Genomic DNA, 16,274 nt, shown 5'->3' on the forward strand with positions numbered 1-16,274 from the left:
TACCTTCCTATATGGTATGTCTTATGCAAATCCTATCTTATTGGCTAACTCTGAATATTGTTTCATTAGTTACCTGCCACATACCTGTCTGTGAGTACTGTCTCATTAGTAACCTGCCCACTGTGAGCACTGTCTCATTAGTAACCTGCCCACTGTGAGTATTGTCTCATTAGTTACCTGCCCACTGTGAGTACTGTCTCATTAGTAACCTGCCCACTGTGAGTACTGTCTAATTAGTAACCTGCCCATGGTGAGTACTGTCTCATTAGTTACCTGCCCACTGTGAGTACTGTCTCATTAGTTACCTGCCCACTGTGAGTACTGTCTCATTAGTTATCTACCCACTGTGAGTACTGTCTCATTAGTTACCTGCCCACTGTGAGTACTGTCTCATTAGTTACCTGCCCACTGTGAGTACTGTCTCATTAGTTACCTGCCCACTGTGAGTACTGTCTCATTAGTAACCTGCCCAATGGGAGATTATTTTATTGGGTAAACACCTTTTATAGTTTTTTCATCCACTGCAAGACCTGTATTATTGGTGAGTCATGTCTAATTGCTTTTTGGCCAAAGTTGCCTCTTATTACTTATTGCCTATTCATTTGCAACACGCCCCATCAGACTGGTTATTACCCTCATATTAGCGGTCATCGTTTATTAACACTCTCGGTCATCATTTATTAACACTCACGGTCATCATTTATTAACACTCTCGGTCATCATTTATTAACACTCACGGTCATCATTTATTAACACTCACGGTCATCATTTATTAACACTCACAGTCATCATTTATTAACACTCTCGGTTAATAAATGACGACACATTCAACTCCGACTGACTGAAATTAAAACTATTTTTCTAATGGTTTCACTATAAACAGTCTACGATACACTTATGACGGCGAACATTCACTTCGAGACAGCTGTTTTATGAAGTTTGAGACATGTTATCACTCATATGCTATAGAAATTGTAGTGAAAGCCATTTAAGTGTGATGTTTTTTTTGTTTTGAATATGAAAACTGGTGAGAGCAGCTGTTACCTCAATGCTCTGACCAGCCCCATTAGATTTTAATAGTGAATAATAATAAGATATTTGATTGCAATTTGGGTTATTATAAATGGTAAGAAGATAAGGTAAAACATTCAACTTACACCCTGAGAATGAACAATACACTTGGGAGTCCCTGTGGTACCTGACGAATACATTATAAAAAGTGGATGGGAGAAAGGAAGTTGTTCAAACGTGAGAGGAGTTCCTTCCTCTCCACAATCTATTTTGATAAACTCTTCCAACCAGATGCTGAAATCGGATCAAACATTGGTTACAGCAATAAATAGGAATGAGGAAAAAAAGGAGGTGATTACCACAGTCAAGATTTCACAGTACTATGATAGAACAGAACTAACCAATAAGGTGATGCATAACCAATTTAAATCTCAGCAACTTTGCAGGAAAAAATTGTATGGGACCTAATTTAAGTTCAGCCATGAATTGCATAGAATGTAGGTGAGACAATTTTCACTGGCTAACAACTTACATATGCATTCAAACTTCCTAGAGAAGTTTGCATAACGGAATATAAAATTTTTTTATTATAGAATCATAGAAGTAGACAACCAATAAGCATTCATTTACAACAATGCATATCTATAAGCTGAGGAGTTATCCTCGACTGCGCATTACCATTGCCGCATTGCAGCGCTGCTCAACTGGCAAGGTAATTACTCTACTAATGATCAATAGATGAATCCAGTAAAACACCTTAGCATACATGAAAAGTATTTGTTAAGAGGAAAGCATTCAGTTATTGTAGCCAACAAACAGTAAATACTTATAAATATCCCAGACTACAACTGTTAATCATGCATCTACATCTACGTGTAGATTATCTACTTTAAAGAGCACCTTTACCTTGATAGGGCTACCTTTGTGTAGCACATTCAAAGCAAAAACAACACTAAGTCTCCTAACATTGAAATCGGGTAAAGAATGTGAGAAACTGGGAAACACCTTAATTATCTGATAACGACTGATCCGAGCAAACCAAACATATTGTGTAGCCAATAGATTTAGAACAGTGGAACAACTACTAACCTGTTAGTGATCTGAGAAAGGTCAGCGTGCTCTCCATCAACATAATTGATCACCACAACCTTTTCTACACAAGGGAGCTCTACATATACAAATAGAAAAGAGACTATATCAAGGTTAACTTATGATATTAGTCTGTTAACAATATCATTTGTTATGAGATTGTGGCTCATCGTGCGCAGTAGGTATGGTAATGGGTAATCTAATGTAAGTTGTTTTCTATTATCCAATTAGAAACAAATGATGACATCATCAGAAGGTGTTACAATCTGTCGGTAAAATTAGATAATGCTGCTAAGTGTCCTGTGGTTGTATGATGAAAACGACATGTTTTTTTCTGATTTATTGATGATGAATTACTTTAAGCTATTAACCTATTTAGCAGTGAATAATAACCAAGTGCACATTTTGACCCAAACATTTGCCAGTGCTAGGTTTCATGCAAGAAATTCCTTCATATCTCAAGACAAACATGTGGTCACAGTGTTTATTGTACATCACGTAAGTTGAGATGATCAACATTATGTCATGGTTTGACTTTATCTCATAGCACCTATAAAATGATATTTTAATCAATGAAAGAATAACAAGTTCGCACAGGGGCCTCAGAGGATTTGTTCTAAGATGAAGTGATGTTCATCCAGGCACAAAATGTTCATCATTTCTTGTTGATAGTTTGCCTTTTGTCACAAAGAGCTGTTGAGCTACAGTAACTTCTACAGTGATTATATATCAGTTGAGCTACAGTAACTTCTACAGTGATTATATATCAGTTGTGCTATAGTAACTTCTACAGTGATTATATATCAGTTGAGCTACAGTAACTTCTACAGTGATTATATATCAGTTGAGCTACAGTAACTTCTACAGTGATTATATATCAGTTGAGCTACAGTAACTTCTACAGTGATTATATATCAGTTGAGCTACAGTAACTTCTACAGTGATTATATATCAGTTGAGCTACAGTAACTTCTACAGTGATTATATATCAGTTGAGCTACAGTAACTTCTACAGTGATTATATATCAGTTGAGCTACAGTAACTTCTACAGTGATTATATATCAGTTGTGCTACAGTAACTTCTACAGTGATTATATATCAGTTGAGCTACAGTAACTTCTACAGTGATTATATATCAGTTGAGCTACAGTAACTTCTACAGTGATTATATATCAGTTGAGCTACAGTAACTTCTACAGTGATTATATATCAGTTGAGCTACAGTAACTTCTACAGTGATTATATATCAGTTGAGCTACAGTAACTTCTACAGTGATTATATATCAGTTGTGCTACAGTAACTTCTACAGTGATTATATATCAGTTGAGCTACAGTAACTTCTACAGTGATTATATATCAGTTGAGCTACAGTAACTTCTACAGTGATTATATATCAGTTGAGCTACAGTAACTTCTACAGTGATTATATATCAGTTGTGCTACAGTAACTTCTACAGTGATTATATATCAGTTGAGCTACAGTAACTTCTACAGTGATTATATATCAGTTGAGCTACAGTAACTTCTACAGTGATTATATATCAGTTGTGCTACAGTAACTTCTACAGTGATTATATATCAGTTGAGCTACAGTAACTTCTACAGTGATTATATATCAGTTGAGCTACAGTAACTTCTACAGTGATTATATATCAGTTGAGCTACAGTAACTTCTACAGTGATTATATATCAGTTGAGCTACAGTAACTTCTACAGTGATTATATATCAGTTGAGCTACAGTAACTTCTACAGTGATTATATATCAGTTGAGCTACAGTAACTTCTACAGTGATTATATATCAGTTGAGCTACAGTAACTTCTACAGTGATTATATATCAGTTGTGCTACAGTAACTTCTACAGTGATTATATATCAGTTGAGCTACAGTAACTTCTACAGTGATTATATATCAGTTGAGCTACAGTAACTTCTACAGTGATTATATATCAGTTGAGCTACAGTAACTTCTACAGTGATTATATATCAGTTGTGCTACAGTAACTTCTACAGTGATTATATATCAGTTGTGCTACAGTAACTTCTACAGTGATTATATATCAGTTGTGCTACAGTAACTTCTACAGTGATTATATATCAGTTGTGCTACAGTAACTTCTACAGTGATTATATATCAGTTGTGCTACAGTAACTTCTACAGTGATTATATATCAGTTGAGCTACAGTAACTTCTACAGTGATTATATATCAGTTGTGCTACAGTAACTTCTACAGTGATTATATATCAGTTGTGCTACAGTAACTTCTACAGTGATTATATATCAGTTGTGCTACAGTAACTTCTACAGTGATTATATACCAGTTGAGCTACAGTAACTTCTACAGTGATTATATATCAGTTGAGCTACAGTAACTTCTACAGTGATTATATATCAGTTGAGCTACAGTAACTTCTACAGTGATTATATATCAGTTGTGCTACAGTAACTTCTACAGTGATTATATATCAGTAGTGCTACAGTAACTTCTACAGTGATTATATATCAGTTGAGCTACAGTAACTTCTACAGTGATTATATATCAGTTGTGCTACAGTAACTTCTACAGTGATTATATATCAGTTGAGCTACAGTAACTTCTACAGTGATTATATATCAGTTGAGCTATAGTAACTTCTACAGTGATTATATATCAGTTGAGCTACAGTAACTTCTACAGTGATTATATATCAGTTGAGCTACAGTAACTTCTACAGTGATTATATATCAGTTGAGCTACAGTAACTTCTACAGTGATTATATATCAGTTGAGCTACAGTAACTTCTACAGTGATTATATATCAGTTGAGCTACAGTAACTTCTACAGTGATTATATATCAGTTGAGCTACAGTAACTTCTACAGTGATTATATATCAGTTGAGCTACAGTAACTTCTACAGTGATTATATATCAGTTGTGCTACAGTAACTTCTACAGTGATTATATATCAGTTGAGCTACAGTAACTTCTACAGTGATTATATATCAGTTGAGCTACAGTAACTTCTACAGTGATTATATATCAGTTGAGCTACAGTAACTTCTACAGTGATTATATATCAGTTGTGCTACAGTAACTTCTACAGTGATTATATATCAGTTGAGCTACAGTAACTTCTACAGTGATTATATATCAGTTGTGCTACAGTAACTTCTACAGTGATTATATATCAGTTGAGCTACAGTAACTTCTACAGTGATTATATATCAGTTGAGCTACAGTAACTTCTACAGTGATTATATATCAGTTGAGCTACAGTAACTTCTACAGTGATTATATATCAGTTGAGCTACAGTAACTTCTACAGTGATTATATATCAGTTGAGCTACAGTAACTTCTACAGTGATTATATATCAGTTGAGCTACAGTAACTTCTACAGTGATTATATATCAGTTGAGCTACAGTAACTTCTACAGTGATTATATATCAGTTGTGCTACAGTAACTTCTACAGTGATTATATATCAGTTGAGCTACAGTAACTTCTACAGTGATTATATATCAGTTGAGCTACAGTAACTTCTACAGTGATTATATATCAGTTGAGCTACAGTAACTTCTACAGTGATTATATATCAGTTGTGCTACAGTAACTTCTACAGTGATTATATATCAGTTGAGCTACAGTAACTTCTACAGTGATTATATATCAGTTGTGCTACAGTAACTTCTACAGTGATTATATATCAGTTGTGCTACAGTAACTTCTACAGTGATTATATATCAGTTGAGCTACAGTAACTTCTACAGTGATTATATATCAGTTGAGCTATAGTAACTTCTACAGTGATTATATATCAGTTGAGCTACAGTAACTTCTACAGTGATTATATATCAGTTGAGCTACAGTAACTTCTACAGTGATTATATATCAGTTGTGCTACAGTAACTTCTACAGTGATTATATATCAGTTGAGCTACAGTAACTTCTACAGTGATTATATATCAGTTGAGCTACAGTAACTTCTACAGTGATTATATATCAGTTGAGCTACAGTAACTTCTACAGTGATTATATATCAGTTGAGCTACAGTAACTTCTACAGTGATTATATATCAGTTGAGCTACAGTAACTTCTACAGTGATTATATATCAGTTGTGCTACAGTAACTTCTACAGTGATTATATATCAGTTGTGCTACAGTAACTTCTACAGTGATTATATATCAGTTGTGCTACAGTAACTTCTACAGTGATTATATACCAGTTGAGCTACAGTAACTTCTACAGTGATTATATATCAGTTGAGCTACAGTAACTTCTACAGTGATTATATATCAGTTGAGCTACAGTAACTTCTACAGTGATTATATATCAGTTGTGCTACAGTAACTTCTACAGTGATTATATATCAGTAGTGCTACAGTAACTTCTACAGTGATTATATATCAGTTGAGCTACAGTAACTTCTACAGTGATTATATATCAGTTGTGCTACAGTAACTTCTACAGTGATTATATATCAGTTGAGCTACAGTAACTTCTACAGTGATTATATATCAGTTGAGCTATAGTAACTTCTACAGTGATTATATATCAGTTGAGCTACAGTAACTTCTACAGTGATTATATATCAGTTGAGCTACAGTAACTTCTACAGTGATTATATATCAGTTGAGCTACAGTAACTTCTACAGTGATTATATATCAGTTGAGCTACAGTAACTTCTACAGTGATTATATATCAGTTGAGCTACAGTAACTTCTACAGTGATTATATATCAGTTGAGCTACAGTAACTTCTACAGTGATTATATATCAGTTGAGCTACAGTAACTTCTACAGTGATTATATATCAGTTGTGCTACAGTAACTTCTACAGTGATTATATATCAGTTGAGCTACAGTAACTTCTACAGTGATTATATATCAGTTGAGCTACAGTAACTTCTACAGTGATTATATATCAGTTGAGCTACAGTAACTTCTACAGTGATTATATATCAGTTGTGCTACAGTAACTTCTACAGTGATTATATATCAGTTGAGCTACAGTAACTTCTACAGTGATTATATATCAGTTGAGCTACAGTAACTTCTACAGTGATTATATATCAGTAGTGCTACAGTAACTTCTACAGTGATTATATATCAGTTGAGCTACAGTAACTTCTACAGTGATTATATATCAGTTGTGCTACAGTAACTTCTACAGTGATTATATATCAGTTGAGCTACAGTAACTTCTACAGTGATTATATATCAGTTGAGCTATAGTAACTTCTACAGTGATTATATATCAGTTGAGCTACAGTAACTTCTACAGTGATTATATATCAGTTGAGCTACAGTAACTTCTACAGTGATTATATATCAGTTGAGCTACAGTAACTTCTACAGTGATTATATATCAGTTGAGCTACAGTAACTTCTACAGTGATTATATATCAGTTGAGCTACAGTAACTTCTACAGTGATTATATATCAGTTGTGCTACAGTAACTTCTACAGTGATTATATATCAGTTGTGCTACAGTAACTTCTACAGTGATTATATATCAGTTGTGCTACAGTAACTTCTACAGTGATTATATACCAGTTGAGCTACAGTAACTTCTACAGTGATTATATATCAGTTGAGCTACAGTAACTTCTACAGTGATTATATATCAGTTGAGCTACAGTAACTTCTACAGTGATTATATATCAGTTGAGCTACAGTAACTTCTACAGTGATTATATATCAGTTGAGCTACAGTAACTTCTACAGTGATTATATATCAGTTGAGCTACAGTAACTTCTACAGTGATTATATATCAGTTGTGCTACAGTAACTTCTACAGTGATTATATATCAGTTGAGCTACAGTAACTTCTACAGTGATTATATATCAGTTGAGCTACAGTAACTTCTACAGTGATTATATATCAGTTGAGCTACAGTAACTTCTACAGTGATTATATATCAGTTGTGCTACAGTAACTTCTACAGTGATTATATATCAGTTGAGCTACAGTAACTTCTACAGTGATTATATATCAGTTGAGCTACAGTAACTTCTACAGTGATTATATATCAGTAGTGCTACAGTAACTTCTACAGTGATTATATATCAGTTGAGCTACAGTAACTTCTACAGTGATTATATATCAGTTGTGCTACAGTAACTTCTACAGTGATTATATATCAGTTGAGCTACAGTAACTTCTACAGTGATTATATATCAGTTGAGCTATAGTAACTTCTACAGTGACTATATATCAGTTGAGCTACAGTAACTTCTACAGTGATTATATATCAGTTGAGCTACAGTAACTTCTACAGTGATTATATATCAGTTGAGCTACAGTAACTTCTACAGTGATTATATATCAGTTGAGCTACAGTAACTTCTACAGTGATTATATATCAGTTGAGCTACAGTAACTTCTACAGTGATTATATATCAGTTGAGCTACAGTAACTTCTACAGTGATTATATATCAGTTGAGCTACAGTAACTTCTACAGTGATTATATATCAGTTGAGCTACAGTAACTTCTACAGTGATTATATATCAGTTGTGCTACAGTAACTTCTACAGTGATTATATATCAGTTGAGCTACAGTAACTTCTACAGTGATTATATATCAGTTGAGCTACAGTAACTTCTACAGTGATTATATATCAGTTGAGCTACAGTAACTTCTACAGTGATTATATATCAGTTGTGCTACAGTAACTTCTACAGTGATTATATATCAGTTGAGCTACAGTAACTTCTACAGTGATTATATATCAGTTGAGCTACAGTAACTTCTACAGTGATTATATATCAGTTGTGCTACAGTAACTTCTACAGTGATTATATATCAGTTGTGCTACAGTAACTTCTACAGTGATTATATATCAGTTGAGCTACAGTAACTTCTACAGTGATTATATATCAGTTGAGCTACAGTAACTTCTACAGTGATTATATATCAGTTGTGCTACAGTAACTTCTACAGTGATTATATATCAGTTGAGCTACAGTAACTTCTACAGTGATTATATATCAGTTGTGCTACAGTAACTTCTACAGTGATTATATATCAGTTGAGCTACAGTAACTTCTACAGTGATTATATATCAGTTGAGCTACAGTAACTTCTACAGTGATTATATATCAGTTGAGCTACAGTAACTTCTACAGTGATTATATATCAGTTGTGCTACAGTAACTTCTACAGTGATTATATATCAGTTGAGCTACAGTAACTTCTACAGTGATTATATATCAGTTGAGCTACAGTAACTTCTACAGTGATTATATATCAGTTGTGCTACAGTAACTTCTACAGTGATTATATATCAGTTGTGCTACAGTAACTTCTACAGTGATTATATATCAGTTGAGCTACAGTAACTTCTACAGTGATTATATATCAGTTGTGCTACAGTAACTTCTACAGTGATTATATATCAGTTGAGCTACAGTAACTTCTACAGTGATTATATACCAGTTGTGCTACAGTAACTTCTACAGTGATTATATATCAGTTGTGCTACAGTAACTTCTACAGTGATTATATATCAGTTGTGCTAGAGTAACTTCTACAGTGATTATATATCAGTCGAGCTACAGTAACTTCTACAGTGATTATATATCAGTTGTGCTACAGTAACTTCTACAGTGATTATATATCAGTTGAGCTACAGTAACTTCTACAGTGATTATATACCAGTTGTGCTACAGTAACTTCTACAGTGATTATATATCAGTTGTGCTACAGTAACTTCTACAGTGATTATATATCAGTTGTGCTACAGTAACTTCTACAGTGATTATATATCAGTTGTGCTACAGTAACTTCTACAGTGATTATATATCAGTTGAGCTACAGTAACTTCTACAGTGATTATATATCAGTTGAGCTACAGTAACTTCTACAGTGATTATATATCAGTCGAGCTACAGTAACTTCTACAGTGATTATATATCAGTTGTGCTACAGTAACTTCTACAGTGATTATATATCAGTTGAGCTACAGTAACTTCTACAGTGATTATATATCAGTTGAGCTACAGTAACTTCTACAGTGATTATATATCAGTTGAGCTACAGTAACTTCTACAGTGATTATATATCAGTTGAGCTACAGTAACTTCTACAGTGATTATATATCAGTTGAGCTACAGTAACTTCTACAGTGATTATATATCAGTTGTGCTACAGTAACTTCTACAGTGATTATATATCAGTTGAGCTACAGTAACTTCTACAGTGATTATATATCAGTTGAGCTACAGTAACTTCTACAGTGATTATATACCAGTTGAGCTACAGTAACTTCTACAGTGATTATATATCAGTTGAGCTACAGTAACTTCTACAGTGATTATATATCAGTTGTGCTACAGTAACTTCTACAGTGATTATATATCAGTTGTGCTACAGTAACTTCTACAGTGATTATATATCAGTTGTGCTACAGTAACTTCTACAGTGATTATATATCAGTTGTGCTACAGTAACTTCTACAGTGATTATATACCAGTTGAGCTACAGTAACTTCTACAGAGATTATATATCAGTTGGGCTACAGTAACTTCTACAGTGATTATATATCAGTTGTGCTACAGTAACTTCTACAGTGATTATATATCAGTTGTGCTACAGTAACTTCTACAGTGATTATATATCAGTTGTGCTACAGTAACTTCTACAGTGATTATATATCAGTTGTGCTACAGTAACTTCTACAGTGATTATATATCAGTTGTGCTACAGTAACTTCTACAGTGATTATATATCAGTTGTGCTACAGTAACTTCTACAGTGATTATATATCAGTTGTGCTACAGTAACTTCTACAGTGATTATATATCAGTTGAGCTACAGTAACTTCTACAGTGATTATATATCAGTTGTGCTACAGTAACTTCTACAGTGATTATATATCAGTTGAGCTACAGTAACTTCTACAGTGATTATATATCAGTTGAGCTACAGTAACTTCTACAGTGATTATATATCAGTTGAGCTACAGTAACTTCTACAGTGATTATATATCAGTTGTGCTACAGTAACTTCTACAGTGATTATATATCAGTTGAGCTACAGTAACTTCTACAGTGATTATATATCAGTTGAGCTACAGTAACTTCTACAGTGATTATATATCAGTTGAGCTACAGTAACTTCTACAGTGATTATATATCAGTTGTGCTACAGTAACTTCTACAGTGATTATATATCAGTTGTGCTACAGTAACTTCTACAGTGATTATATATCAGTTGAGCTACAGTAACTTCTACAGTGATTATATATCAGTTGAGCTACAGTAACTTCTACAGTGATTATATATCAGTTGTGCTACAGTAACTTCTACAGTGATTATATATCAGTTGAGCTACAGTAACTTCTACAGTGATTATATATCAGTTGTGCTACAGTAACTTCTACAGTGATTATATATCAGTTGAGCTACAGTAACTTCTACAGTGATTATATATCAGTTGTGCTACAGTAACTTCTACAGTGATTATATATCAGTTGAGCTACAGTAACTTCTACAGTGATTATATATCAGTTGTGCTACAGTAACTTCTACAGTGATTATATATCAGTTGAGCTACAGTAACTTCTACAGTGATTATATATCAGTTGAGCTACAGTAACTTCTACAGTGATTATATATCAGTTGAGCTACAGTAACTTCTACAGTGATTATATATCAGTTGTGCTACAGTAACTTCTACAGTGATTATATATCAGTTGTGCTACAGTAACTTCTACAGTGATTATATATCAGTTGTGCTACAGTAACTTCTACAGTGATTATATATCAGTTGTGCTACAGTAACTTCTACAGTGATTATATATCAGTTGTGCTACAGTAACTTCTACAGTGATTATATATCAGTTGTGCTACAGTAACTTCTACAGTGATTATATATCAGTTGTGCTACAGTAACTTCTACAGTGATTATATATCAGTTGAGCTACAGTAACTTCTACAGTGATTATATATCAGTTGAGCTACAGTAACTTCTACAGTGATTATATATCAGTTGAGCTACAGTAACTTCTACAGTGATTATATATCAGTTGAGCTACAGTAACTTCTACAGTGATTATATATCAGTTGTGCTACAGTAACTTCTACAGTGATTATATACCAGTTGAGCTACAGTAACTTCTACAGTGATTATATATCAGTTGAGCTACAGTAACTTCTACAGTGATTATATATCAGTTGTGCTACAGTAACTTCTACAGTGATTATATATCAGTTGTGCTACAGTAACTTCTACAGTGATTATATATCAGTTGTGCTACAGTAACTTCTACAGTGATTATATATCAGTTGTGCTACAGTATCTTCTACAGTGATTATATACCAGTTGAGCTACAGTAACTTCTACAGAGATTATATATCAGTTGAGCTACAGTAACTTCTACAGTGATTATATATCAGTTGTGCTACAGTAACTTCTACAGTGATTATATATCAGTTGTGCTACAGTAACTTCTACAGTGATTATATATCAGTTGTGCTACAGTAACTTCTACAGTGATTATATATCAGTTGTGCTACAGTAACTTCTACAGTGATTATATATCAGTTGAGCTACAGTAACTTCTACAGTGATTATATATCAGTTGAGCTACAGTAACTTCTACAGTGATTATATATCAGTTGTGCTACAGTAACTTCTACAGTGATTATATATCAGTTGAGCTACAGTAACTTCTACAGTGATTATATATCAGTTGTGCTACAGTAACTTCTACAGTGATTATATATCAGTTGTGCTACAGTAACTTCTACAGTGATTATATATCAGTTGAGCTACAGTAACTTCTACAGTGATTATATATCAGTTGAGCTACAGTAACTTCTACAGTGATTATATATCAGTTGTGCTACAGTAACTTCTACAGTGATTATATATCAGTTGAGCTACAGTAACTTCTACAGTGATTATATATCAGTTGTGCTACAGTAACTTCTACAGTGATTATATATCAGTTGAGCTACAGTAACTTCTACAGTGATTATATATCAGTTGTGCTACAGTAACTTCTACAGTGATTATATATCAGTTGAGCTACAGTAACTTCTACAGTGATTATATATCAGTTGTGCTACAGTAACTTCTACAGTGATTATATATCAGTTGAGCTACAGTAACTTCTACAGTGATTATATATCAGTTGAGCTACAGTAACTTCTACAGTGATTATATATCAGTTGAGCTACAGTAACTTCTACAGTGATTATATATCAGTTGTGCTACAGTAACTTCTACAGTGATTATATATCAGTTGTGCTACAGTAACTTCTACAGTGATTATATATCAGTTGTGCTACAGTAACTTCTACAGTGATTATATATCAGTTGTGCTACAGTAACTTCTACAGTGATTATATATCAGTTGTGCTACAGTAACTTCTACAGTGATTATATATCAGTTGAGCTACAGTAACTTCTACAGTGATTATATATCAGTTGTGCTACAGTAACTTCTACAGTGATTATATATCAGTTGTGCTACAGTAACTTCTACAGTGATTATATATCAGTTGAGCTACAGTAACTTCTACAGTGATTATATATCAGTTGAGCTACAGTAACTTCTACAGTGATTATATATCAGTTGAGCTACAGTAACTTCTACAGTGATTATATATCAGTTGTGCTACAGTAACTTCTACAGTGATTATATATCAGTTGAGCTACAGTAACTTCTACAGTGATTATATATCAGTTGAGCTACAGTAACTTCTACAGTGATTATATATCAGTTGAGCTACAGTAACTTCTACAGTGATTATATATCAGTTGTGCTACAGTAACTTCTACAGTGATTATATATCAGTTGTGCTACAGTAACTTCTACAGTGATTATATATCAGTTGAGCTACAGTAACTTCTACAGTGATTATATATCAGTTGAGCTACAGTAACTTCTACAGTGATTATATATCAGTTGTGCTACAGTAACTTCTACAGTGATTATATATCAGTTGAGCTACAGTAACTTCTACAGTGATTATATATCAGTTGTGCTACAGTAACTTCTACAGTGATTATATATCAGTTGAGCTACAGTAACTTCTACAGTGATTATATATCAGTTGTGCTACAGTAACTTCTACAGTGATTATATATCAGTTGAGCTACAGTAACTTCTACAGTGATTATATATCAGTTGTGCTACAGTAACTTCTACAGTGATTATATATCAGTTGAGCTACAGTAACTTCTACAGTGATTATATATCAGTTGAGCTACAGTAACTTCTACAGTGATTATATATCAGTTGAGCTACAGTAACTTCTACAGTGATTATATATCAGTTGAGCTACAGTAACTTCTACAGTGATTATATATCAGTTGTGCTACAGTAACTTCTACAGTGATTATATATCAGTTGTGCTACAGTAACTTCTACAGTGATTATATATCAGTTGTGCTACAGTAACTTCTACAGTGATTATATATCAGTTGTGCTACAGTAACTTCTACAGAGATTATATATCAGTTGAGCTACAGTAACTTCTACAGTGATTATATATCAGTTGTGCTACAGTAACTTCTACAGTGATTATATATCAGTTGTGCTACAGTAACTTCTACAGTGATTATATATTAGTTGTGCTACAGTAACTTCTACAGTGATTATATACCAGTTGAGCTACAGTAACTTCTACAGTGATTATATATCAGTTGAGCTACAGTAACTTCTACAGTGATTATATATCAGTTGAGCTACAGTAACTTCTACAGTGATTATATATCAGTTGAGCTACAGTAACTTCTACAGTGATTATATATCAGTTGTGCTACAGTAACTTCTACAGTGATTATATATCAGTTGTGCTACAGTAACTTCTACAGTGATTATATACCAGTTGTGCTACAGTAACTTCTACAGTGATTATATATCAGTTGAGCTACAGTAACTTCTACAGTGATTATATATCAGTTGAGCTACAGTAACTTCTACAGTGATTATATATCAGTTGAGCTACAGTAACTTCTACAGTGATTATATATCAGTTGAGCTACAGTAACTTCTACAGTGATTATATATCAGTTGAGCTACAGTAACTTCTACAGTGATTATATATCAGTTGAGCTACAGTAACTTCTACAGTGATTATATATCAGTTGAGCTACAGTAACTTCTACAGTGATTATATATCAGTTGAGCTACAGTAACTTCTACAGTGATTATATATCAGTTGTGCTACAGTAACTTCTACAGTGATTATATATCAGTTGTGCTACAGTAACTTCTACAGTGATTATATATCAGTTGAGCTACAGTAACTTCTACAGTGATTATATATCAGTTGTGCTACAGTAACTTCTACAGTGATTATATATCAGTTGAGCTACAGTAACTTCTACAGTGATTATATATCAGTTGTGCTACAGTAACTTCTACAGTGATTATATATCAGTTGAGCTACAGTAACTTCTACAGTGATTATATATCAGTTGTGCTACAGTAACTTCTACAGTGATTATATATCAGTTGAGCTACAGTAACTTCTACAGTGATTATATATCAGTTGTGCTACAGTAACTTCTACAGTGATTATATATCAGTTGTGCTACAGTAACTTCTACAGTGATTATATACCAGTTGTGCTACAGTAACTTCTACAGTGATTATATATCAGTTGAGCTACAGTAACTTCTACAGTGATTATATATCAGTTGTGCTACAGTAATTTCTACAGTGATTATATATCAGTTGAGCTACAGTAACTTCTACAGTGATTATATATCAGTTGAGCTACAGTAACTTCTACAGTGATTATATATCAGTTGTGCTACAGTAACTTCTACAGTGATTATATATCAGTTGAGCTACAGTAACTTCTACAGTGATTATATATCAGTTGAGCTACAGTAACTTCTACAGTGATTATATATCAGTTGAGCTACAGTAACTTCTACAGTGATTATATATCAGTTGTGCTACAGTAACTTCTACAGTGATTATATATCAGTTGTGCTACAGTAACTTCTACAGTGATTATATATCAGTTGAGCTACAGTAACTTCTACAGTGATTATATATCAGTTGTGCTACAGTAACTTCTACAGTGATTATATATCAGTTGAGCTACAGTAACTTCTACAGTGATTATATATCAGTTGTGCTACAGTAACTTCTACAGTGATTATATATCAGTTGAGCTACAGTAACTTCTACAGTGATTATATATCAGTTGAGCTACA

The 16,274-nt window shown here is 33.2% G+C and overlaps 1 protein-coding gene across 3 annotated transcripts in view; it reads right to left on the bottom strand.

Annotated features, from left to right (window-relative positions):
- Positions 1–16,274, bottom strand: part of LOC137392037 (acetoacetyl-CoA synthetase-like) — a 72,387-nt gene that overhangs the window by 12,690 nt on the left and 43,423 nt on the right. For all 3 annotated transcript variants that reach the window (XM_068078647.1, XM_068078645.1, XM_068078646.1), the window contains exons 8-9: positions 2,101–2,179; positions 1,158–1,305 (exon numbers count right to left, since the gene is read on the bottom strand). In XM_068078647.1, coding sequence (XP_067934748.1) covers positions 1,158–1,305; positions 2,101–2,179 — 227 coding nt within the window. The remainder of the gene's footprint in view (positions 1–1,157; positions 1,306–2,100; positions 2,180–16,274) is intronic.

Source organism: Watersipora subatra, chromosome 3, assembly GCF_963576615.1.
Source record: "Watersipora subatra chromosome 3, tzWatSuba1.1, whole genome shotgun sequence".
NCBI lineage: Eukaryota > Metazoa > Bryozoa > Gymnolaemata > Cheilostomatida > Watersiporidae > Watersipora > Watersipora subatra.